Raw genomic sequence first — 27,530 nt, forward strand, 5'->3', positions numbered from 1 at the left:
ACAGTAAATATACAGTACCGTTTTTATTTCATTTCATCGTGTTCAGTGTGTTTGTCACCAGTATGGGGACGCAGCAGGCCAATGCATTCATACATTGCAAGCATGAATGAAGACAAGTGTTGGGACTTACTCGATGAAGCACAAAAGTATTTGACAGAGAAAGAGAAATGAAATATAACATGTCATGAAATGAAATCTGTATTTCAATAAAATATATTATTTACAAATAGTGTTAGACAGTTTACCACCCTAAACAATCTTTATAGAAACCTTCCTCGAAGCATTTGTCATGAACTGAGTCTGTAAAGAGCTTTCAAAATTTGGAACAAAATAAACTTGATGTCGTAACGAACATTAATTAAACTTAAACTTTAATGGTCATTTGGTCAGTATCTGACACATATATATACTATGAATCACTACAGTATACGGTCATGGCCAGAAACAATAGTCAGTCGATTTGACAGTCTACTCATTTTTCTGATACTGTACGTGTAGAAGTCAGGCAAGATGGAGCAGTGTTGAAAGTGAATGTGTTTGAAGGTGAAGCAATTTAAAAGGCTGAAAGGGATGGCACAACATTTGTGAGAATGCTTGGAATTATGTCACAGTTTCTAATATACTTCAACAAAGAAAAACAATAATGCATTGTACAAATGACATTAAACAGGCTTTTCAGTATTTCACATTCTTGGTGTACCTTATACCATCATCACCACTTCATCAACAATCAGCCAACAACCAACCAACCTCACCGTCATTTTTAAAAACTCCCTAAAGGCAACAATACGTAAAGCTAGAGATTAGAAGAGGTAACGCACATTTAGGGTTGAGGGCATTTAGGGCTCACGTTTCGAGCCGTCCATGCCGTAGTGAATCCTGTGCTAGTCTCTTGGCATTTTCTACCTGAAAGCTGAATTTTGCCACCACATTGTGAATGTTCAGTGTTTTCACAAATGACTTAAAGAAGTCAACAAGCAGGGGGAAAAAATACAGGACAGATTGAAGCACATTGTATAGTGCATAGCTACATATATATATATTTTATTTTTTTTTGTTACAATCCGTGATAGTTTATGACCTGCAGTATGATGAGATTATAGCAATTGAGTTACCATTTTTGCCGGTCTATTTTGATGATTCTAATCACAAAATCTAAGGATACATCGGGACTAACTCATGGCTGCTTCAACCTAAACACGCATATTCAGAAATTACAATACAAGGCACACTCGCAGGTGGTTTTCACCTGAAGGTAAAGTTCGTTCCAATCTCTCGTATAATATTCCAAGCGCTTGTGCTGGAAGCATTTCATTGATGAGAGGGAGAAAAAAACGTAACTATAGACTGATAGAGCGGGTCGGTGCTCCTCTGGTCCAGAAGTCTTCACAGTGGCGGCTGATGATGCTGACTGCTAAGCGGTTGCACTGAGACACACACAGCAGCTGCAGCAACAACCTAAGGATCATCTGCTGTTAAGTGTACAAACACGCAATCTATGTACAGAATAACAAGAGTTCCTATATTACACCTTGACTGACTGGTGAATTGAGCAACACAACTCTGTAAATCTCAGCACTGAATGTAACAATAGTTAATAAGCAATGCAATGTACATACAAGCAATGATGTAAATCGGCATTTTGAGACCGACAATCAAAATCTACCATTGCACCGCACTCATTGATAATGCGGCATGATATGAACATGAGGTATGCAAAAGAGAGACCAGAGGATGAGACAATGGTAACATACGTGCTGGTTAAATATATGCACGTCATGGACTCGAACTACAATGACATTTCTTTTTGGTAAAAGACTTGGAAGACACATTGCTACTCCGATTAAAGAGTTCTTGCTTTGGGGTCCGGCGATTCATATGATGCACTTGGGATGGAAGCATCCTGGCTTGAGGGAGTACCAGGAAAGGCAAAGATTCCAGGAGGAAGGGCTAGGGGCACCCAAGGTGATCGGCTAAGACAGAGAGGAGAGGACGAGGCCGGGAACGGCACAGGCGAGATGAGCTGACAAAGGGTGCCGGGTCCCGTGGAGGACCGGTTGTTGATCGTCTCCATGCCGGCGCCGTCAGGCCATGACGGGGGAAGGTGGCCACTTTCGACACCCAGGGTCATCCACGATGACACCTTGAGGGTTGGATAATGGATTACATACATTAGCTTTTATAGGGTACTCACTTCAACCTTCCAGACGTAGACAGTTTCAATGGAACCTGAGTGGAAAGGTGGACTCCATCACACTTGTCGCCACTCAATCACAGGACACATTCCCAATAAGTTACCAAATATGATTCTTTGCCATAAAGAGTTGAGATTTTGTGTCCTTAGAGCAGTGCTTCTCAATTATTTTCTGTTACGCCCCCCCAGGAAGAAGAAAACATTTTGCGCGCCCCCCAGGCCCTGCGCAACTTAATTTGGCTTCATGCTGTCCGGTGCCAGCATTTTTAGATAGTAAACACAACACAGGTCTTTCCTCGTCTTCTACAGTCGTCACAGTGAAGCCGAGTGCTCCATACGCGTCGTCATCTTTCCTCGTCTTAGCCTTTGGCCCATTAGCTCCGTCTCTTGCCGCCTCTCTTTTCATCCCTGTTACAAATTTGTCCATGTCTCTTGAAGGTTTGTTTCACGTCATATCGTTTGCTCGGTGCAAAATAGCCCTACACCGTAGCGACAGCGAGCGCCACTGCCACCTACTGTAGTGGATGTGCCATAACACTTCAATCTAGTACGGCCAACATAAAAAAGCATGTTTTCCAGGGTCACACGCTCCCCTCTGCAATGGCGCCGCGCCCCCCTGCCCCATTATTTGAGAAGCACTGCCTTAGAGCAACTGCAATACGGTTCGACACAGCGTCTTGTGTCACGTATGCGTTGTTCTCACTGCCTGTGATCCACACTGTACATGTGATATACTGCAAACTCACCTCTGAGGTACTTGCAACCTGACTTGGGGGAAGCATCTGCTCCAAAAGCTGCTGCCCGCCGATGCGCAGGGAGTCGGTACGCGGCCTGTGAGCGACAATAAGAACCTCCTGCGTCCAGTCATCCATCAGTCTTTGCAGATCTTCAGGCAGGTTGAGTTCAGTGGCGTTAATGGATGAACCGGCGAAGACTCTTGTCTTGTTGTTGCTGTTGTTGGCTTGAGCTTGCGCCAGTCCCGTCACTGACTGATGAGGAGGTGGTGTGGCACCGGTGGGCGGCTGCTGCTGAGATGGATTAACAGCCCCTAGCCCGGCACCGTGCCCTGGCATGAATGAAAAACACGCACATAGCATTACGCAGTCACGATGAGGAATACGGGGATATACGCCAGTGATTCCCAACCGGCTTGATGCGGCTTTGTTCCGTTATCTATGCTAGCGATGTATTGTGACAAGCTCAACAAATGTACTGTTCTTTCATTAGATAGCAGGAGGTACAATAAAGGCAAAAAAAAATATATATATATATATATATCAGCTCTGTGTTCAATTCAACAGGCTCAAATTTCGGAGTAAGTAAATTTATGAGGAAATTGAGACAAGATCATCATTATATCAGTGTTCTTACATTCTGTGAGATTTTTCTGATATAATATGGGTGCCTTGGCTCACTAAAGGTTGGGAAACACCGATGTACGCGACATGATTGCAAAGTCGTTTACATACATAAATTAATTACATACTGTTGCCTCGCTCTTTGCCAAGACACAACCGCTTCAATGTTGACCCTGTGAGACAAAAAAAAAAAAGATTTTACACAACTTGGTTCAGACTTATTTTAGAGGAGAATAGTGTTTGTGACAACGAGAGGCATTAACAAAGCTGCCGAGCCAAAAAGTAGAGGAACAAACGAAACTTGAATTAGAAGCAAAATGGTCAGCCTCCTGAAAAAAGTGCAACAGCAAAGTGCAGCATGCAGAGCAGAGAGGAAGAAAGAGATTTATGAATACAGAACAACGCTGATATATGCTTGATATTATACAAACGACGTGGCTGACTCAGCAATACACACGGTACACTCACAAACCACCTACTCAATCTAATGAGAAACAATACAAGAGCTCATCAAGATTTGCATTCAAAATGATAACATACCTTTGTCATGACATGTCAAGACTATGAACAAAACACTCGCAAACATTTTTTGCAGCTCATAGTCTTACAATACAATGTTGTAGTTGCAGTTTACAGGGGTGTAGAACTGTATTGCATCATATTGAGAACTGTTTTTTTTTTTATTATTATTATTATGTTGCCCATCTCACATAGCTAAATGCTATCAAAACATTACAAACAGCAGCTCAATTTTTGACACAATTCATGTAATGGAGCATGTTAGATGAGCATGTGTACCGTGTTGTGGCCAGTGAGTGTTTAAACCGCTATAGATCTGGGAGTGTGCACTGAGAGTTCATGCAAGCAATTCATATTGTGTTTATCCAAACCTAGGACATACTGTACATTTCAGGTGTCCTCTCGTTTTTATTTCACTTCATTGCACTTATAAATTGAAATTATTTTAACATAAGAGTACCAGCCAATTATGAATCCTTTCTTTACTTCTTAATGTCTAATTATCAATTTGTCTCTGCAGCCGTTTGAATAAACAGGACAAAATGTAGAAATAGAAGCAAAATGTCAAATAAAATAAACAAGTGAAAAGAAAACAAGATGCGTTTCAGAACAAACAAAGTCACTAATGAGTGTAACAGTAGAGCTACGCAAAATAAGGGAAGCAGAGCAGCAAGAGAAGAGATACAAACAGATAGATAAAGGCACAGGCCCACTGAGAAATCTAGCTCTGGGCTTGCTACTGGATTTATAAGTCACTCTCTCGGGTGGTTGAGGGTAATTAGCCCAGCCTGTAGGTAGGAGTACAACCAAAGAGGGGAGAAGACACCAGAGTAAGAAGAACATGCGTTAAAAATGAATGCCACAAGAGTCAGTTAATATGTTGGTCCAAGGTACAATACAGTATTGCATTGCTTTGCTGGCGCTCACCAAGTCCTGGGGGAACTTGTGTGCTTGTGCCATCTCCAGCATATAGTCCAGCATAAATGTTATCAGAGGACAAGGAGCCCTTGAGGGAGCAAGGCTGCTGAGTCTGCACCGGTTCCGAGGTGGAGCTCGGAATGTGGCTGGGACAGGATGGCTCCCTGCCACGAGTGGCGACCGACGCCTTGGCTGGAGATCCGTTTAAACTCACAGTTGTCTCACCTGTTCCTGGAATAGCTAACAATAACACATGCATTAACAATCATTATTACTATTATTTTCCTTTGTAGGCTCAGGGCACGCATGGTCACGTTACAGCACACCAATAAAAGTAACAATAATTAGGAGTTTTTAGATGGGATTTCAAATTATGGTGAGAGTCGGCATCACTGAGAAATTGTGGAAGTGAGTTCTGTAGATGAGAGGCTGCAAAGCTAAAAGCGTGACAGCCCAATGAGGATAAATGGGCTCGAGGTTACGTGAGGGGGTGGGATGCTAGGCTAACACAGACAGAGTACAGGTTCAAGTATTTATAGTTAAGTACTCGCCAATATAGAATCCCAGTACTTGATAAGGCCATTATGCCATTGTGTTTTACTTTAACTAAATATTGTTAAAAAAAATTCTAAACATAAGCTTTTCTTAACTCTTTTTAGAGTAACAATGCCATTACTGACATTTTAACATCTAACTGTATGTTTTTTTTTTCCAATAGTCGTGACACATTTCACTTAAATGTTGCCTGGTGTCTCAGTTTGAACACGAGAGACGAGACGAAGAAGAACGTAGAGTTTGGTGGATACACAAGCGGAAATATGGATGCCATGTTACCTCTGTGTGTTAAATAAAGTGTGTAAAACAAGACAAGACTGCTTCTTAAGAATAGCTATGAAATCAAACTATGACATGATAATGATAATAGTAATGTAATGACATTTTATCGCACCATCGCTTACTTCTCTTTACTAAAAGTTGCCACACGTCGCCTGCTCACCGTGGCTTCATGACGCGAGCTCGCCTGCTTCGGCCGAAACTGAAATCGGACGAAGGGGCTCGCGAACCTCGTTGTTTGCCGGGTCGCGGCCTCCTCCGTCGCCGCCCGTGGGGATTTCATTTTGCGGAGCATAATTTGCAGTTGCCAAAAAGTGTTGTCATCCGTGTACTTAAAGGTCACATGTTTTGGCTATTTAGACCTCCATAGAGTGACTCTCTAATGGACTTAATATAAAAGTATCAAATTCATTTTAAAAAACACCTTTTGTCATACGAGTGTCCAGAACTGTCCCCTCTGACAGCTACCTGTACTTCTCTTTGACCAAGTTTTGTATCTGCTTTGTCGATTTCAGACCTCTCAGCACAAAAACTTCTGTAAGTAAGGAATACGTGGACAATTTTAATTCATATTTAGTGAGGCACCATAGAGCCAATATCACATCCCAAATACTAGAAAAAAGGTGGTTTGGTAACATATGGCACGTTTAAAGTATCGCCGCATAGCATTGCAGCATTTATATGAGCACAGAGTACTATACAGACATACATTATCAGCACCTCTGTGTTAGCGGTGCATCCCAAGGGAGGAGCATTAAAAGAGAAGAGCATAGGGTGCTTAGGGACAGATGAGGGCAGAGAGGTAAGGGAGTGCCAGGTTATGGAGGGGCTTAACCGTGAGGCGAAGGAACTTGTATTCAACTTTCTGTTCAACCGGGAGCCAGTGCAGGTTCTTGATTATGGGTGTGATCCGTTTGAAGCAGGGAGTTCTGGGGATGGTGGAGTAATGATACATCGATATTATAATACTCACTGGGTCTGCTAGAGTCACCAGTTTTATGTGTGACATGTCGAAATTGCTGCACCAGAGGACTAAGGAGCTTGCCCGGTTTCAGCCTGTGCTTCCCAGACCTTTTTCTACGAACTTTAGGCGCCGTAACATGCGAGTACGTCATGCCAGAGGGAGGAACTTTGCCAAGTCTGAGATACAGCAGCTCCACTTCTCCCCGCTGATGGGCCTGTAGCTCAGAGATCTCCCTCAAATGTCTAAAGGAATTGGAGCAAGAAAGTTATGGTCAGTCATCACTAATAAAACTATCCATCCATTTTGTTGTAGTGCTTGTCCTCATTAGAGTTACGGGTGAGCTGAAGCCTACCCCATCTAGCTGGGGGAGAGAGGCAGGGTTCAGATGGGACTGGGCACCAGTTAACAGCAGGACACATTGAGACAAACAACCATTCACATTTACACCTATGGGGAATTCATGTCATGTCTTCAATGAACCTAACATGCATGATCTTGGGATGTGGGAGGAACCGGAACGCCCAGAGAAACCCCACACAAGCATGGGGAGAACATGCAAACCCCAACCTCAGAACTGTGAGGAAGATGTGCTAATCACTAGTCCACTGTTTAGCTCTTCCGGATATCCTCATCAACCCTAATCCTAAAACTCTGAATGCTTAACGCTTAATGCTTAATCATTCACACAAGAAAAAAAATGTGTACTGCTCACTTCTCCCGGAGTGTCTGTAGTTCTCTCTTCATATCTGAGTCCTCCATCTCCGAGTCATTATCGCTGCTGGCGTAGGCCGATCCGTGTACGCCTCCGTGCCTGCTTGGAGAATCCGAGCTCTGCACACTGCTGCTGCGCCCTGAACGTCTGAGGAAGGCCACTGCCCTCTTCATCAGGTCACTTCCTCGGCGCTCAGAGCGAGTTTGTCGACTCGGGGTGGCAGGGGCCAGTTTGGCGGGGCTGCTCTCGGCCCCCGAGTCAGAAGAGAGGAATCGAGCATGGACTGTGATGTCAACAGGTACAGATGCTGAGGTGAGGATATGAGGCAAGGAGCTCTGGTTAGCCACAGAGGGTGGCGTGTCCAGACAGAAGTCGGGCGGTGCAGAGTAGCGACTGCAACGTGTCCTTTGGGTGATGTCATCCTCGGTGCTGACCACGGAGAAGCGACCGATCGTGGTGGAGGGGGTCATGGTCTCAGTCGGAACATTGTAACCTGCGGGTTGTGCTGTTGAGGCAATGCTGCTCCAGCTCCTCTGCTTCACATCACGCTTGTTGGCCACTTCAGGAGGAACTGAACTTATCTGGCAAAAGCAAAGGACACTGAGTATGCGTTTTAGTACTCAACAGACACTTATTTTTGTTCCCCGCAAACACACCTTAAACCGGCCTCTTGTCCCAGAGCAGGAGACAGAGTGGGAAACGTGCCTTTTGGAATGGGACGCTGCAGATAATTTAAAGTTAACGAAGAAAAATAAAAGAGGAAACATTGAGGAATAGGCTCCATGAACAGTGAAGCACAATGTTTTGAAAATTCATGTTGCCCTGATTCAAGACAGTACAGTACATACCACACACAGCTGAGTCACTCAGAGTGCTTAAACTATCCATTCTCTCAGGAATTTGAGGCTAAAGGAGATGACGGACAAAACGGGTAACAGTCATGAGTGTTCATTGACTTATGGCTATCACAAAAAAAATCTTGAGTGATAAAAATGCAATGTAGCTAAAAATAATAAGAATAAGAATAATCAGATCTTAAACAACTTAAGTTGTGTGAATACATTAAGCTATGAATCCGAATAATGTCAAACAGTTTCCGATATGGATGCATTCAGGGGCAGAAGCAGATGGCACCATTTTTCCTTCTTCATACTTTCATTAATTTGTCATTTACATATGACGACAAATTTGTACTGGCCAATGGGGCCATCGATTACGATTGAGCCATAAGAACTCTGCCCAACAACAAGTGGCTGAGCAAATGTGTGGTCTAGGAATTTGAGCAATTGTGTTGAATAGCTAGAATAGTAGTTTTATAATTAATTAAAGATAATTTTGTTATCTGTAAAGAGTCATAAAATTGCAGTTGTAAGAGAAATTGGAAGAAAACAAGCACATCAGACATTAAATGTTTGGTGCCCCACCATGTTTTTTATAGCGCAAACATTAATATAGAACCTAAATATATGGGGGCAATGTTTAACAAACCTACCAGTTGTTCTCCTGCTCTGTACCGAGTCTCCTCCATTGGACCTGGTGTACTGTTTCCTGACCCTCCTGTGGCACTGTCTGGACCAGGAGGAGATTGGAAGTACTCTGTACCAGAACCCGGTGTCTCTGCAGTGCTTCCGGATGGATACATGGGAGCGTATTCCTGGTAGAGCAAGTTCCTAAGTTTCTCATCTAGTGTTTTTATGGTGCTGTCCACAAAGCCTCCGCGGCCCAGTCGTCCTTCACCGTCTGACTCGCCTGGTCCTCCGCCCTGCTGAGATGGCGCCGGACTCTGAGGCAGTGAGGACACTTTGGCCCCACCCACACTGGAGAAAGGCTGGTGGAGCACCACAGGCTGCTGCGGGCGTTCACTGCGTGCGGCGGCGGCGTATGAGAGAGACAGTGACTCTTTGGCTGAACCGGGCTCCTGGGATGGAAGAGGGGTGAGAGGGGATCCACCTGGTGAGCTGCTCACATCCTGGGACAGGGGCATGACCAGAGAACAACAGGGTATTTCCTCCGCCACAGACACAGGACAGGTGATGTCTCCCATATGTAAAGTGGAATGGATGGGGGAGGTGGTGCCCACAGGGGATCCTTGTGGTTCTTCCATTTGAAAAGAGGTTTGTGGAGATGATGGTGGCAAAGTTTGAGCTCTGGCTGGTTGGGCTTGATGCACGCTGCTGATTGACTCTAATGATGGTATCGATTCAAGAGCTGGGGGGGCAGACACCGGAGGAGACAGACTGGCCAAGAGGAGAGGGTCTGTGTTGGGCATAACCGGGGGACTGCAGAATCCATACACGTCATGCATGAAGCCTCCACTCCCACCAGACATTGTAGAGGATGAGCCCTCCTCAGCTACAAAAAACAACCACACAGGTATGATAACAATAGCACATTTATATTTTCATTCAGCTGCCATAAATTGCAATGTAATCCGATTTTGTACAGCGAATGAAAAAGAGTTACCTCGCGATGTAGAAGGCCTGCCAGGCAGCTGCGTGTTGGCTGAACTGCTAGGAGACTGGGACGTTGTACCCTCAGACGTGGGCTCCTGACTGGAAAAGGGGCTCTCCTCAACAGGACAGATTATGAACCATCGCTTTCCTGTGTGAAGAACTGCAATACCCGTGCACTTACAAAATGGACAAGACAAGTATGAAGATGCGTGAAGGATAAAATGCTTTACCATTCTGTTGGTAGACAGGCTGGGATCCTCCAGACTGTTGACTCTACAGCAAGAAAAGACACTTGTGATAGATGCAAATTTCCCTTGAACTCCTTCAGTTTTATGACTGCTGAATCGTTATATGGACAAAAGTATGGCAAGAAGTTGAATGGAGGAAAATATGGAGTTGGTGCCCACTTTGGAGCTACAACAGGTTCCACTGCTAGCCTTGATACAAGCTGTTGGAGTTGTCTGTGGGAAATTTTGCTGAGGTCAGAAGTGACAGACACTGTCGCCAAGAAAGAACCTGGCGCACAATCTCTGATGTAGTTCATCTCAAAGGTCTTCAGGGTTCCCAGGTTCTTCCCACACATCTCACCATACCTTTATGGACCTTGCTTTTTGCACACAGTCTTGCTGAAACAGAAAAGATCCTTCCCCATATTATTTCCCCTAAGTTGGAAGCTCAACATTATCCAAAATGTCTTGATAAATTCAGAAAGAAACTCATACTTGTGTCCATACAGAATAGTGTATTGTAAGCACAATCATTTGGGGGAAATATGTTGCTACACTTCTCTTACCTCTCCAACTTGTCCATCAGAGGTCTGGCCTTGTTGCGGACTACAACTCAAAGTCGAGACCCTCTCACCCTCCGTGTCGTCATTCAACATGTCTTCAGCTTTATCCACAATCTCCTTTAACTGGTCGATGAAGATCTCTTTTTCTAAGAGAAGGATAAATCCATTCTCCACCTGCAGTCAAACAATGCCACATGTTTTCAACTAAACCAGTACAGTAGATGAGAAAGCACATGAAAATCAGGTCAAATCCTGAACAAACCATGTAAGTGGCAATTTCCTCTGGAGCATCACCATCCAGATCAAATTTAAACGTCACCATTTTGTGATTGTGAGTCTCCAGCTGACATTCAACCATCTTGTCGCCCGTGTTGCAAACCTGTATGGGCAGAGGCCACACTTTGCAAACGAGAATACGTTTTTAGGAAAGTGTCACCTTGTAAACAATACAAATCCTGTTACTCACATTGAGCATATTCAGTTTGGGTTTGCTCATCTTTTCTTGCCGAGAGCGTGTCCGCGTCGACTTCCGATGATGTTTCCTATGTTTTCCTTCCAGCTTCCCTCCACTGGCCAAGCTGTCATACCCATCACTTGCTTCCTTACCAGATGCAACATCAGAATAGGGACTAAGAGAAAAGGACAAATAATGATTTTGAGGCACACCAATAACGACATTAACAAGTAATGTACAGAATCAAAGGAGTGCTAAAGAAAATACATACCTGTCATACGCATAGTTGGGCAATGCTACTGGTTTTTCCTGAAACACTTCCTGAAAATAGAAAATGTAGAAAATTGTGTGTATTTGGAAATTTCAAGCGGGTTACATTTTTTAAAAGGATGGCACATTTGTTTTATTATTATTTGTTGTTGTTTTACAGGTGTTATTGTCAATAAGAAAAATATTCACAAAGTAGCACTCAAAATCTACTATATTCCACACTTGACTCTTAATAATCAATAGTCCAGTGTCCTCCATACCGCTGTGCAGGGATCTTGCTGTAAGGTTTCTTTTTTCTGACAAAATGTAGCCTGACTTCCACATTCAGATGTCATGGAGACTCCTGTCTGGATGCCAACAGGCTGCAGAATTGGAGCTGGGACAGAAGTAGAAGCAGGAGCAGCATGCTGAGCTGGTAGCGGAATAGAGCTTGGTGCAGGGAGAAACCCTGGTAGAGAGATCTGGGTTTGTCCTGATGCTGAGGAATCATCTAAGCTTGCAGATGAGGCTTTCGGTAAACCGGATACAGAAATCGCTTCTTCAACTTGGGCTAAAGCTGTAGATTGAAATGCAGGTGGAGCCTGAAATGAGACTGCGGTAGCAGACTGAGCCGGCATTTGGTCTGCTGCGTGGCTTTTTGGCTGGATTAAAGCTGCAGTTTGTGCTGGGGTTTGGATGTCGAGATCCGCTGTAGCCGCCAGTGGTGCTGAGGTGTGAAATGTAGAGGCTACGTTTACGTCTGTGCCAGCTGCAGCAGTTTCTATATCTGTTCCACATCCCCAGAGAGGAGTCTGATTAGCAGGTAGGACAGGTTGAACTGGGGCCAAAAGTTGAACATCTTCTAAATTTCCCAGTGGAGCGTTCGTCTGCACCTAGAAAAATAACACATTTTGGGAATTGATTAATAGATAAAGCAAATTGCTTCTAACTGCTCAAATGCATGACCTGCTCATGCATTGCACATAGGGGTAAGTACCAATTGTCCACCTCATTTCCCAATCACCCAACTCAATCACAGTTAGAACTTCAAGTCAAATATTCACCTGTTCAGCCCGTTCTTGCTCAGGGTGGGGGACGGGGTATGGGGTGGGTTTTACCTGGGAGAGAGCTAAGGAAGGGGTGTAATTGAAGCTACCAATGTTTGGATAGGATGTAGCCGGGCCACTCTGTTGCTGGGGCATTGCAGAGGACATGGTCATGGCAAGGAGTGTGCCAGTGAGTGCTACACTGGGCACCTGCTGAGGTGTGGACTGAAGGGTGCCAAAGGCTGAATGAGGATTCAGGGGAATGGTGGTGGGGTGGGGTGAAGGTGAGAAGAAAGAGCTAGCTAAGGGAGCCGGGGGAAAAGGAGGGGGCTTGATGCCCCCTGCTTGAATGCAATATGGTGAGGGAAACTGGGAAAGAAAAAGGGAAAATGATAAACAATGAACAAAGTCACCTGTTTAATACAAACTATATTGACACAGGTGTCATGTGTCAAACATACACCATACTCAACGGTCGATACCGACTTCCCATTTACACACCTGTGTGCTGATGTGCAGGGGCAGTAGAGGAGGGGGAGCACTGGTGGCAGACTGTGGAAAACTGGTAGATATGTCAGGAGGACTCAGGAGAGCTGTAGTCTGGTCAGTAGATAATTGCTAAGGAAAGATAATAAAATGTGTCTATGTAGGAATACAAAATAAAATCACAATCAAACTGGGATTTTGATAAAAGAAGAGTGTGTTGAAGGGCAGAGATCATCATTTACTTTGGTTTTCATGAATTATTTTTAACATTTGTCTGCATGTTTATGTATTGTTTATGCGAAGACTGGTAAAAACAAGTTAGCAAGCTAGCTAGAAAGGAGGCAGCCAATGAGGATTTACAGGACCAACGCAGGCGTAAAACCAACCCAGGTTCTTCAATTAGTTACAGTACGGCGATGGATCCTGGTCGAAGTAAGCCAATTTAAACTAAAAAGAAACACATTTAAAGACGGAGAAGCCAGATCACGCCAGTGTACTCTCTTTCCAGTTCAATTGACGGTTTTCAAATAATCAAATTGGATTTTTCATTAGTTGGACTATGACATTTCTTTATTTTGGAATTGTACAAGGAGTAACGATTCGATTCTGATTCAGAAGTCATTCGTTACTCTCAACACGAATAATGAATCGGGATTTAGAGTGGAAGTCCGAGCCCCAGTCACGAGACTTCTGTAGCATTGTCCTATAGTAATTTAAATGGGGGATAGCTGCTTGGGCTTACATTAGCTGGTAAAAACAAACCCAACAGAACTGATGGACTCCTGGTATGCCTTCCTCTGTGTTTATATCACCAATGTTACCCGTTTTAGTGGTGCATGTACAAGTACCTGGTCCTGGCGCGATTGAGCAGTAAGCTGCATCTGTACAATGGGCGTTGCAGCTGGGAAGCTCTGTGCTGTCTGTCTACTCTGGTGCGCAGGAGGGGCTGGCGTCGATGGAGCAGAAACTGTCTGTCAAAAACAAATATGACAGCCCACAGTAACTACACAATGACTCGTACCACAAACGTGTTTGTATAGCTAGTGCCAACTCAAGCTCAAGGTCAAAATGCTGTGTGTGCTCAAGCAGGCAAGAACTAGTATATCAGTTTTGGGCAGGGATCCAAGAGGGAAGCTGGAAAAGGGAAAGCGCGACGGCATGACTCACTGGGCCTGCATATTATTTTGTGAATCACCACACGCACCCTACTGTGCTCTCTCTCAGCCTATCTAAAATGAAAGCTTCATTTTGCACAAGCAGGAGCAAAGGATGATTGTTGTACATTTCTGTAGAGACGCTTACAGAAAGCAGCAGCTTGCGGGATCATAAAAAATGCAGCAGGCTGCCGCAATAGGAGTGTTTGCTCTACAGCTTTCTTCTCTCACCTACCAGTGTATCTCCTTCGCATTTGCTGTCACATGTTGGTAAGAGGAGCCTTTTGTCTGAAACGGGGTTAATAAAGAACAGTGGGACTTTAAGGCTCTGACTCTTGTCTACATGCTCAAACAAAGGGGCACCGTGACGGTTAGCGCCACTCTCTGTAAGTGTAGGGGAACTTGTTCTGCGGCCGATGATGTGATGGAGACAGTGGTTAAGAAGACTGAGCTCTCCACCCTCAAACAGATTTCTGCTCAGCTCAGCATTTGAAGGTGAGTAAGGCAAAATCAATGGTGGGGAGCGACATTTTGACCACGTCAAAATAGAAGGTAGGCTGAGGGGGCAGGATGCGGATGATGCAGGTTTAGAGATTGAAGTAAACTGGGCAGATGTAGGCAAAGAGTGAAAATTCACGTGTCCCAAAGAACCCCTTCTCTTGGTGCTGTCCACCCGGATTAGAGACATGCGGTGACGGTGAAGCTGCGGCCTGCATGGGACGCTAAGTCGTTGCTTTGAGGGGCGGGGCTGCATCAGGGGAAGGAGAAGTGAAGTGTAATGACTCGCTGAGTCATGACGACAAAATTGATGCGGAGACAGGAGGGAAGATGATAAAGACCAGCTTTGGGAACAGTTAGAAAATAAGTTGTTTCTGGTATATGAGCAGGACAAACACACTCTTGAGTGAGTCCTACACTGCAACATCTCAACCTGGTAGGCACTTCCACGTCTGGGACACACAGCGCCCCCAGAGGTGATGTCGTAGCTTACAAAGGGATCACTGTGGTGACGCTGATCAGACATCATTCCCAGAAAGGACATAAAAATCTGTTATTACAACGAACCAAAACAGTTGTCTTTAAGAAAAACAAAAGGGGGGAGGGAGATTTTGCATATGCTTACTGTTTGAACCTCATCTGGCCCCAGGTGCAATTGTGCAGCAGGTTGTTGGTAGGTCCCAGTATGTAGCTGACCTGTGGTTTGCTGGTAGGCTCCCTGATGTAACTGTGTGGATTCTTGTATATATTGGTCCTGCGAGGCCTGTGCCGTGGCTTGCTGGTAGGGCCCCTGCTGCATTGGAGGCTCCAGATGTGCAGGTGGACTGTAGACCGACTGAGTCGTGCAGACGGTCTCTGGCAGGGACCGGTAGGAACCATTTTGCTGTTTGCCGAGATCATCCAATTGCATGGTGGAGCTCACGCCACTGTCTGCTGTAAGGGAGTATATAGAACTATGTAATTATGACAAGAACGATAAAAAGCGGACTAGGACACAGAAAGGAGGAGACACTGGAGTTGTATTTCATTGTAAAATAATTTCATCAAGCGATAAAGTGTTCTTGATGACGAGTGGGAGTTGTGTTTTGTTTTTTGTTTTTAAGATTCTGTTACAGCCTCAGTAAGTCTTGATGGGTTATATCATGATGTAACGTTCAGGTCTATTTCATTTGCACATTCTCACATGTGGTAGACGTGGTGACCGGGACTGTGCAAATCAAGGTCTGCTGCTCCACCTCCTGGTCGTCATACTCAGTGGTAGCCAATGCGGTCCCCTGTGGTCCGGGCACCTGCAGGAGGTTTTGCTGCATCTTCTTCACAGATGCCTCGCCGTTTCCCGATGAGACAGTGCGTTCCCTTCTCCATTTGATCAGAGCCACGCGGTCTCGGATCGACTTCCCAACAACCTTCACATCGCAGTCCAGAAAAAAGCCAGACTCCACCTATGAAACACACAGGAGACACTCAAAGTAAATACATTTAATAAGCAGACTTTTAATATGCAAAAGGTACAGTATATTGAATGGGCATAATAATTGATCGTTACAAATTCTAATGTGTGCAACTGATTGTTGATCACAATTGCATCTTGAAGTAATCGGGAATGATGTGTTCTACTTGGCTGCGACCAGCAGAGGCACTGTTGAGTCATTCTCAACTAGTTTGTGCCCTAAAAGAAGAATAACATGATGTCGGGCTGTGGAAAGTTGTGCTAAATCCCCACAGACCCCGAGGCAGCATTATTCTGCTCATACAACACAAAGCATCAAAACAGATGTTCAGAACATTCCAAGAGTTTCTCATCCCATTAAAAATACTATTTTTAACAATTGATTAATTGATCATGAATTTTCCCCATAAGCAATCAAGAAAATCTTGTCAAATAGCCATATTAAGTACACAATCTTATGAAATATATTCCAAAATTCTGCCTTTCCAAAATAAAAACATTATTGCTACATGAGACAATAGTATATACAGTACACCACCAAGTATGATGCATAGCAGTTCTCCACCAGAGAAAACAACAATAGGACAACGACAGGCATAGAGCACAGACATAGCTACTTCTCTTTCACATTGTTTAATTAGACACCGGGGATTAAATGTCTCCATTTAATGAGTCGCATTATTCAAACGCATCCTGTATGCTGTACATTCACCAATTCATTATTTAAAACATGCAAGAAGAGCGTTATCGGAAAATCTGTCTTTAAAAAAGATAATAATGTTGTCATATTTCTAAGAACGATTCACGTAAACAGTATGGTTTTTGTCATTGTTGTGTTTTGTAGTGCAGAACTGCACTTCACCATAATGGGACACATGGCTCTGGGTGTTCTCAGTGTGTCCATTGGGTTTATGTATAGGAACTGACTTGGGATAGGATAGATAGGGAAAATACAGTCCAACATAAATGTTATGATTAGGAATGTTCCCCCAAAGCTAAAGGGATATAGGGTAATTAACCAATTCAAATGTTGTTTACCATTTCTTGCGCGACAACTTCTGGGTCCTCGTTCTCCAAATTAAACGTGAACTCAATTGCACCAGTATCCTTGTACTTCCCCTTTAGCTTTTTTGGATCCTCGACCCACAGTTTCAATGCGATGGAGGATTTTTCCCCATCATCTTCTTCGTTGAGTTCCACCCTAACACCGGTATCCTCTGCAAAGAAGGCGTGATTCAAGAGGTCCTTGATGGAGTACCTGCAGGAAATGAACAAACAACAGCTACCTTGGTGAATGACGCACAGCACACAAACACGAACTGTGTCACAGTCAAATACTGGTGTTGACGTCATAACACAGGAGCAGCAACACGACAACAGAGTTAAGGTTATAGGTCAACCTCGACCTGCATGCATGAGCTTTGTTCCAGACTTACCTTTCCTCCCATCTGTGACAGATACACTCTCCAATGATCTCCTTAATTTCTGGGTCGCTTACTTTGCTGTAGCTGGCAGGTTTTACCCCCTGGTGAGGGAGAAAAAAAGTAAATGAAGGTAGCAATAGCATGTCACGATTTACAACTCAGTAACATGAACAAAAACTACAACTAAAAAGTGTGTTTTAAACATTTTTAAATGTCCTTTTAGTTACCGTTACTTTTGAGGTTTTACATTCTAGAATTACAATAATCTTGCACTGGTTAATAAGATGGACATATTACACATACTGTGCTGCCCACTTTGATGTACTCGCCTAAAATCTGAAGGTGGCAGTAGTGTGACATAGGGAGACAGTCAGCAAACTAAACTAAAGCTACAGCTAAACTTCAGCAGTTCTAATTGTTTTCCCGGAAGAGACAATATTCCTGTTAGTACAGTTCGATGTTCTGTATGTACGTGTTAGCGCTGTGTCCATGCTAAGTAGCAGTTGTTTGATGATGGTTTAAAATTACTGTAATAACGATGTTAATTTCCGTGACCCCGTTTATGGCATTTCCCATTGTATGTGTTAGCAGACTTATTGTATTAGTTTAATTGTAATGGAAGTGATGCTGTGTTGAAAAGTACTTAATATCTTGAAGCAAGCACATGTCGTCTCCCTTGGAGACCTGTTAGCTATCTGCCTAACTAAACACTGCACGTTCAGGGAGGGCAGAATATATGCAAATACAAGAGTAAACAAATACTGCCACCGCCACTGTAAGAAATAAACAAACAGAACCTCTACAAAATATCAGCAAAAAATATATATTGCCTGTTAAGCATGATGAGGGCTTGAGCTGAGCAGCTCTGAATAGTGATCTGCAATACTTCAATGTGTGCAGATTAAAAATAAAAATAATTAAAAGTTAACACTACAACATGGAGCTAATTGAAAAATTGATGAACAGTAAATATGAATAAGAATAGGCGAGATCGGGAAAATACGCAAATAAGGCGCAATGTTTAAACCTGAGGAAAAAGTTGCGGTTTATAGTCTGACCTTTACAGCATTTCTGGTTTTCTATTAACTGTGGTTAAGTTTTTTTTTTTTTTTTTTTTTTTGTTTTTTTTTTTACAGTTAACTAAGACAATTGAAAATGTCAAAAAGTGAGATTTGTGAGTTGACATGACTCACCTTGCTGTTATAACTGTCATTCATCATTAGAATTTCAAACTGTTTTATTGTTTGTGCATTATGACTGTAGTTAACTTTTTTCCACTTGAATGGCATTCATTCATTCATTCATTCATTCATTCATTCATTCATTTTCCAAACCGCTTATCCTCACTAGGGTCGCGGGCGTGCTGAAGCCTATCCCAGCTATCTTTGAGCGAGAGGCGGGGAACACCCTGAACTGGTCGCCAGCCAATCACAGGGCACACATAAACAAACAACCATTCGCACTCACATTCACACCTACGGGCAATTGAGAATCTTCAATCACACTTGAATGACAATAATCTTTTAATTTTATCCTTAACTTTACCTCTACAGTTAATAAAGCTTTCATGTTCCACAGTACTTGTATTTTGACTGTTTAACTAATAACAAATAAATATATCTCAAACTAGATCTCTTCCTTCTGAGATTTGAAGGTTAAAGACCCTGTGAAGTGAATTCAGAGATTTGTTTCTAAATACATTGTACATGTTTGAAGAGATTTGCTGGAAACGTGTAAAGAATGAGAACCAGTAGGGGAGCTATAGCATGAAACGCCAGCATTAGTTTAACGCTCAGCATGAGTCGCCCCTCCCCCCACTTTATAAAAACATGCGTGCCATCGTTCGCATCAGTGGTTTTTCCGGCGCAATTTGGACACGCAGTTACCTATACCCCGAAAATACATCTTCCCTTCAGATAGTCTGCTGGCTTGGCTACTTTAGAGCGCCTCGTTATGTGCTGTGAGTGCACGCACGTCACGGAGAGAACGTAAAAAGGTTTTGTGTAGGAGCGCTGAAAGCTGAGAAGCCTCATTTTATACAGTATACCTGGCGATTTGTTTATTTATTAATTGTGAACAGCGGACACTTATTTTCACTTTACAGACTAAAAGAAATATTGCAATGATTGGTCATTTAAGAAAGCTGAGTGGAAACTCACGCTGGTGACTTTGCGGTAGATTTGTGCTGCGTTTTGACACTCTGAGTAAGGATATTCTGATGTGGCCATCTCCAGCATGCACATGCCGAAGGCGTAGACATCCACGGACTCATCATAGTGCTCCTCGTACATCTCAGGGGCCATGAACTCTGGTGTACCTGGACCATTAAAACAAATTGTTTCGTTAATAGTCCCAGGCGGAGCAATAGACGGCTGATAATTCACTTCGGAAGTTAAAGAAACGAATCATAATTCAATAAAGTGTTGAGTTTGTGGCTGACCAATGACACTTTTAGCGAAGGAAGCTCTCTTTAGAGTTGCCAAGCCCAGGTCGCCTATCTTGACGGAGCCCGTAGGGCCCGTGATGAAGATGTTGTCGCACTTGAGGTCTCTGTGGATGATCGGTGGCGTCCTGGTGTGGAGGAAGTGGAGGCCCTTCAGGATCTGTCGGCACCAGCTCCGAAGAACTTTGGGCTTCATCACCTTGAAGCGCTTCAAATACCTGAAAGAGAAATTTAATTCAATCATAGTCAAAAGTAAAGACAGTGGACATATCTGACTGTGGACAATTGTCACTCACGTTTTCAGTGTCCCTGAGGTCATGAGTTCTGTCACCAGAACTATGCATTTCTTTCCTTTCAATGGCGACTCCCAGAAGTCATAAAATCTCACAATGTTGGGATGCTGAAGTGCCTTCAACATCTCTGCCTCCTCTTTAAACCTCTGTCTCTCCACTTTGGACAGTTTCCGCTCCTTTGGAACATTCATAAATACAATTACTTTTCAAATATGCTCAAATTCAGCTAATTTTCCTATCAGTATTCCTGGAACCCATCGGTGTGGTATCACAGGACGTCTTTAATATTAGGCTAAATAGGTCAAAACAAAAGATAAAACAACCTTTCAAAATGCTCTTAGAACCTGCTTGACTAACTTTAGAAGGAAATTGTCAATTGCCTGTGGCTCATGTTGACAGTGAACTGTGGCATAAAGGAAACCATGGGGGTCCTTTTCAGCCCATTTCTTTTTGCGTGTTGAATAAAAACACGAGTATACACAGCAGACCCTTATTTTCAGATACATACATTACATGTTGGGCCTGGAAGGATGCAAGTTTCACGATTTTTCCTTTCTAACCACACTAAATAGGATTGAAGTGTATACGTTGGGGCCTGCCTTCCTTGCATTGTTGTATAAATAGTAAACGAGCTGATGGGGACCATTCATTTCCTCGTGGCTCGAGTCAGCACATACTGTAAACACGGCGTGATGTCTTTGCTTTCTGAATTGTGCGCTGTTCAGCTAAATTGTGAGGGTGCTTTGAGAACACACACAATATTACGCTGTACTTTCTGTGCATTGATTATCGCCCGATGCTGAGGAGTCGGATTTCAGTCAGCCATCGTGACCTGAGCGGTGTGCAGCCTTGTGCATCTCCAATTACGTCTGCTCCGCACCACTCTTGGTACAATTTAAAGGCTTGCTCATAATGATCCGCTTTCCAGGAGGATTAAGCAAGATTTCATACAAATTATGTGACACTAGTAATACGTGGGCATGTTTTTTTTTTTAATTATGAAAGTATATATCGGAAACCTACCGGTAAGTTCTTCAACGGTATGGTAAACTATTCATTTTTGCTGCAAGAAAGCATTTTTGCAGCATTACTGTGCAGAACGCGTCACACTGCAGGGTTTGCTCATTGTGTATTAAAGCGTATCTGGGTGCAGTTATATTCATATTGCTGGAAAATATTGCACTTTAAATTAAATAAACAATGAGCAAAAGTTTTTGGCTACCATAAACTTCTTTGTTTCGGGACCATCATTTCGATACAGTAAAACAGAAAGAAATTAAAGGCATTAGCATTGTAACTTAGTCATGCATAGTCCAATGAATGGTTTTGAGGTACATGTACGCATCACTACACGCTATACAATTACAACTATAAATGCGAGTGATGTGTGAGTGTAGCGTAAGGGGAGGTCACATAAAATACAGGGCGTCCCAAAAATCACTACGCTACATTTATTCTATTTTGTTTCAGGTATCATTTGGCCAGACATGAGGCCGTCAGAATTTGACAGCTTACAGTAGGCTTTACAGTTTTTGTAAGCATATCATTATCTTGCCCACGGCTCACCAATAGTTATTGGAGATTTTATTTTATTTTTTTCTGTACCTGACTGCAGTGCAGCACCAGCTTGAGAAGCTTTATGGCAGTCACATTGCTCCAACGCGTAGTACAATTAACGCTATCCGAGGCAAGTTTTGGCAAACCACATAGTGGAAGGCCACTACCGCCGCAAATGAAAACACCCAACTACAGCAGCCATTTGCGCAAAGCTATGGAAAATCTATCTGCAGTGTTGCACTGGAGACTGATAAAGCTTTACCCGTACTAACTTCAGCTTATTCAAAAGCTTCAAGTGAAAGATGATGATGCTTGTGTGGAAATGTGTGAATCCCTCCTCCACAATAACCAGAAGGACGCTGAGCTCCCAAAAAAGTTGATCTCAGCAACTAATTTATATTTCACCTCTCTGATCGGGCAAACTGACGAAATTTAGGGACAATCTAACTCAGCAGAAATACTTCAACAGCGGGTGGTTTGGTTGAGACAATTTTTCTCTGCGATGCATCCAGTACCACGACCTCCGACACTTTTGACGACACTTATGAAAGTGGCGCCGACCTGAAGTTGCGGGCAAAAAAACGTCTCGCCAGGCAGCAATTTTGCAACACTACTCAAATATCAGTTGGCAAGCCTTTGGCAAGGGAACAATGTGCTCATAAAAACTGCAACACCTAAGCTGTCAAACGTCGATGGCCTCACATCTGTCTGAAATGATACCTGAAACAAAATGGAAAAAAAGGAATTGCGTAGTGATAGAAGGCCAGAGCCGACATTCGAACCAGGAACCTTAGAACTGCGAGGCAAAGTGCACTAACCTCTAGGTCAACGTGCTTCCAGTGATCATTGAAGTATTGCTACAATAAGACTTGTGCCTTCCTACTGAATTCAAGCGGTGTTAATACAAAAGAAAAATGCAGTAGCAACTGATATTCATGTTTAGCCATTAATATTTTCGTACCGCAATGAATGCATGTGTACAGTATATGTTCCACAAATTGTTGTCTCCTGAAGCCATCCCCCACGCCCCCTTGCTGCAGAGGGCTGCATCAGCAGAATTTACTCTCCAGGCACAACTGTGTCGCAACCCTCAGGGGACACCTAAACTGATGTTTAGCCTGCAGTGCAGCCTGATCAATCAAGAGTGAGACAGAGATCTCAAGAAGGTGTTGGTATCTCACTAAATGGTTGCCCAATTTGTTTCATTCGTCTCCCTCACCATATGTGTGTTGGACTTTCAGCAGCCAACCCCTTGAAAGACCTGATTCATGTGCGCCTCCATACCGCTACGAGTTCGGCACCTTTTTCTGCTGTCTCATGCTGTGACTTATACAACATCTCCACCAGCGCACCTTGCTGTAAGAGAGGTCCGTAGGGAAGGGAGCTCGAAAGGGCAAGGCCTGGTCTCAAGGGAAAGACGGGCTGACTCATCACTCGATCTCCCCTAAGAAGCTGCTCAGACAACACATACTGTACATACACGCACACACTGCACGGCCATACTTGACGCATAAGAGTGCATCTTACGGTTGGTTGCACAGCCCCAAAATATACAGTACTACCCCTTCCTCTTTTGTCGTGGAGTTAGTAATACTTTATTCTTAAGATTTAAGCATTCTTCAGGAGAATCCCTGCAAAAAAATAAATAAAGAAATAAATCAATTTTAAAAATTGGAAGGCATTACTCCATTATTAAATACAGAAAAATCATATTTGACAAGAATAAGAAAAACAACAAGGATTTGTTGTTGACATCTAGAAAGATTGATTGACGGTTTACAAGAAATACCCGTCTGATAGCATGAGCTACATGAACGTAATCTAATGAGCTCTAATGCAAAAGCTGTATTTAAAACAATCTGACTTTTGCAAAGATAATTGGTTTTGATTGACATGCTCAGAGAGTCACTAACTTCAATTGTTCATTTCTCGAGACTTGAAGCAACCGAGGCAAAACATACAGTGGCTATAAAAAGTCGAGACACCCCGGTTAAAATGTCTGGTTTTTGTGTTATACAAATAAAAGAGATCATGGTAAATCATTTACAGTTTTCTGACTATTAATGTGACCAATAACTTGCACAACAAAAACCGAAAATTAGGCAACGTGACCATAAACAGTTGATAAAAAGTGTTTGCACAAGTGTACACACCCTCTTATAACTGGGATGTGGCTGTGCTCAGAAGCAAACAATCACATTCAAACTCATGTTACGTGGGTGTCAGCTCGCACCTGTCATCATTTTAAGTGTCTATGATTAACCCCAAATACATTTCAGATCTTTTTGTAGGCGTTCCCTCACAATTGTATTGTATTTTTTTTATTTATTGATGCGTTAAACATACCGTTTGTAATTAGGGTCAAAAACTTTAACCTTGGTTTTATTGGACCACAACAAAATGTCCCAAATACATCTAGGAAAATGTTTACTTCCCCTCTGGAAAAGATTTTGGAAGAAAAATAAACATTTCAATTGAGTTGTACAGGTTATAGGTCAAATTAATGGTAGAACAAGTTTTGAAATTATTTATCTAGGTTTAATTTATATATATATATATATATATACATAAAAGAAATTTGAACAGGGATGTGTAAACATTTTATAACCACTGTACACACATTTTATCATCTATTATGATAAAATTGTCATTCACATATCAGTTTTACCTGTGTCATTTGAAAACTAGTGAATCTATTTTTTGTTTAAAAATGTTACATAATGTTAGTGTCTTAGTTAATTATAGCATTTAATCGCAGACGCTGCATGTGAATCCTCTACAAGAGTAGATCAGAATTGACATTGCCAGTCAATGTGAGCCTAAATCGCTACGTTATTAGCATTAGGAGAATGTATTGTAAATGACAAGCTCATAAATTGGAGCTAAGGTGCTGACTCAGTCTTGACTTCATGGCCCTGCGCACCTACACCATGGTAACATCCATCTAAAAAAGGACACACATTTAACTTAACAAAAGTACATACTGTGTCAGACAGTTCTTTTTAAGTGCTGAAATGTATTCCCCTGGAACATTTTAAGTTGTGAAAGGGCAACTGAGGTCTCCTGCTTTGTCTACAGGCTAATCTGTACAGCACATGGATGACATTTAAACTGATCATTAGATTATATCATACAGTAAACAGATTAGTGGTATATATAAATTATACTTACAGTTATGATGCAGCTACTTTACTTCTGGACATATACTGAATGATATTTTCTAAAAAAAAAAAATACAATAGGAACTAATTTCCAGGTACACCCATCCATCTTATAGTGTTGTCCTCATTGGGGTCCAGGGGAACTGGAGCCTATCCCAGCAATTAACCATATCAAAAAACATGCACGTTAGGCTCATTGCAGATTCGAAATTGTCCATAGGTGTGATTGTGAGTACGAATGGTTGTTTCTCTTCCCTACGATCGGCTGGCAACCAACCCAGGGTGGACCCCGTCTCTTGCCTTGCTCAAGGGCATCTCGACAGAAGTTAGGATGCAGACTCGGGGCCTCCGCGGATTCTGATTTTTGTTTCGGAAGTTTCCTTTGCTTTAAATCAGAGCGAAATGATCTGAAAGTACTTGGAGGAAAGGAAAGGTCCTTCAAATTCTTTAAAAAAAAAAAAAATGCTTCGGAAAAGTGCCAACAGGCCACTGATGAATTTTTCGAACTACGTGAAGACGCTGACGTCAGGTAGGAAAAGTGGAATAGAATTCATTTTCAACACTGCTGTCTTTTGCTATGTTTGAAAGGAAACACCCTTTCATCTCGTCTTGACCGGACAATGTTTCCCACATAGGTTAGGAGATTTGACTTTCCAAGGAGGCCCGAGACTAAAACAAAATAATAATAATAATAATAATAATAATAATAATAAAGGTGTTATTATACATAGTACCCAAAAGGTTCTTTGGCTTGCACACATCAAGGAATTGGCTTTTGGGTACTATATAGCACTCAAAATGTAGCATTTAACACCCTTTCTTGGTGGTTCTTGGTGCTAAATGCCAAAGAGCGGTATATTTGACTTGCACGCATTGGGGAATTGGCTTTGAGTACTATTTATTACCCATAAGGTACTATTTAGCACCCATTCTTAGTATTTTGGCTGCTAAATAGTAACAGTAACAGTGGTTCTTTGGGTTGTACACATATAGGGAACCGTTTTCGGGTTCCTTTTAGACCCACGTCAAAGAGCCATTTGTGTATCATGTAGAATCTTTTTTTTTTTTTTTTTTTAACAGTGCAGCATTTCCTCAACATGTGAAGTTGCTATTTTTCATGTCGGCAGCGGCATTCGAACCGTGACCCTCCAAAACCCAAGTCTTTACAGATGATTTTTTTTTTTCAAGCTTATTGAAATTCTTGCCTCAATCATCTTTCAAAGTCATTTCTGACCAAATGATTGTGACGTTGTGACGTCAAAGGCTTTATTCAACCCACCTGGAGTTCGCACCAAGCCACTTCGACCCAAGTATCCGTGTCGAGGCCTTTGTAGACCGTCTTGAAGGAGCCCCTCCCCAACTCGATGTCGAACTTGAGGAAGCGGCCCCCGGGTGAGGTGGACACGGCCTTCATCCCCGGCTCCTCTTCGTTCTCATCGCTTCCGGCTTTGCCGGTGACGTCACAGGACGCCACCTCTTGCTTGACCTCGCTTTGGCACGTGTCACGTTTCTCGCGGGGAGAATCGTCCTTCGCTTCCACCGGACTCTCCGGCCTCGACTTCTCCCGTGGACCCAGACGAGTGCCGTGCAAAGTCCGGCCGACGATGGAGCGCAGGTCGACGTTGAGCACCGGGGACTCCGCCGTGTCAAGCGTCTGCTCCTCGGAGTCCGACACCCACAAACTCCGCCGGATGAACCTCTGGCGGACCAGGCCGCGGTAGTCCGAGGAGAGATAGGCGCTGGGGTCGCTGGCCCCTCGCAGGGCTGTGTTCTGGATGTTGACGTTGTCAACCGCCCCGTTCTCAGAAACGGCCCGGAATGCATTGGCGTTAATGTCCGAGTCCAAATCGGGCGCCGAGAAAAACGTTGATCCAAGCGGCGGATCTTTGCTCGAATCGTCCGCCGCATGCATGCCCGTTGATGCCGTTTAGTCGCTCGACATGCTGCGCGGAGGATGCGGATGAGGACGAGCGGTCCTCCCCGGTGCTGGAAGGACAGCTGACTAGCCTACCTGCAGCCGCACGCGCATGAGGTGACGCAGTTCGGAAGCAAACAATGTACGGCCTCGGGATTATTTTAAAAAAAAAAAAAAAAAAAAAAAAGGGGAGGGTGCGCGTTTAACTCCGTGCAAGTTCACCTCAACGTGCACTTTGCTGCGATAGCGCGCATAAATCCGCCTGATGCCATTGCACCTACAATGAAAGAAGGTCCACAGATTAAAGTCAAATCAAAATTTAAATTCATTTTGGGAAGAAAAAAAAAAAGAATCAAATAAAAAATAATAACAAAGGACCAGCCGGCATTTTAGGACTTGCTACGCACTAATCCCTGCGTACACCGCGGGACGTGCGCAGACGCCACGCTCAGAGACACACCCGCAAATAAACAGCCGGCGTCCGGGTGGAAACAGCACGAGCTCACCATCCTCTCCCACGACCGCACGCACTTTTCTCCCACCAGTGACATCCTGGAGCGCAGTGCAGGAGGATAGAAGCCTTTACCAGATTATGCTCACTGCGGCACACTTCCCGCCCCTCCCCACACGGCCTAAAGCGGAGGTTGGAAAAAGTGGA

The 27,530-nt window shown here is 43.3% G+C and overlaps 1 protein-coding gene across 6 annotated transcripts; it reads right to left on the reverse strand.

Annotated features, from left to right (window-relative positions):
• Window positions 1-25: 25 nt before the first annotated feature.
• Window positions 26-27,019, reverse strand: wnk2 (WNK lysine deficient protein kinase 2). 6 transcript variants are annotated; one of them, XM_061688107.1, is made up of 28 exons: window positions 26,237-27,019; window positions 20,243-20,415; window positions 19,944-20,164; window positions 19,663-19,820; window positions 17,516-17,604; window positions 17,118-17,337; window positions 15,813-16,071; window positions 15,255-15,562; window positions 13,826-13,948; window positions 12,993-13,109; window positions 12,510-12,860; window positions 11,727-12,338; window positions 11,468-11,517; window positions 11,209-11,371; window positions 11,005-11,121; window positions 10,746-10,916; window positions 10,183-10,225; window positions 9,963-10,112; window positions 8,992-9,851; window positions 8,348-8,405; window positions 8,156-8,220; window positions 7,500-8,080; window positions 6,797-7,029; window positions 4,999-5,229; window positions 4,761-4,859; window positions 3,681-3,725; window positions 2,941-3,260; window positions 26-2,143 (listed from the first exon to the last, which is right to left on the reverse strand). In XM_061688107.1, the coding sequence occupies exons 1-28, from the start codon at window positions 26,867-26,869 to the stop codon at window positions 1,844-1,846; spliced, it is 6,750 nt and encodes a 2,249-aa protein (XP_061544091.1). In that variant the 5' UTR covers window positions 26,870-27,019; the 3' UTR covers window positions 26-1,843. The 6 variants fall into 6 exon arrangements, with proteins under 6 accessions (XP_061544091.1, XP_061544094.1, XP_061544092.1 ...); XM_061688110.1 differs by lacking the exon at window positions 12,510-12,860; XM_061688108.1 differs by lacking the exon at window positions 4,761-4,859.
• Window positions 27,020-27,530: the final 511 nt, after the last annotated feature.

This window comes from Phycodurus eques, chromosome 10 (genome assembly GCF_024500275.1).
Source record: "Phycodurus eques isolate BA_2022a chromosome 10, UOR_Pequ_1.1, whole genome shotgun sequence".
NCBI classification, from domain to species: domain Eukaryota; kingdom Metazoa; phylum Chordata; class Actinopteri; order Syngnathiformes; family Syngnathidae; genus Phycodurus; species Phycodurus eques.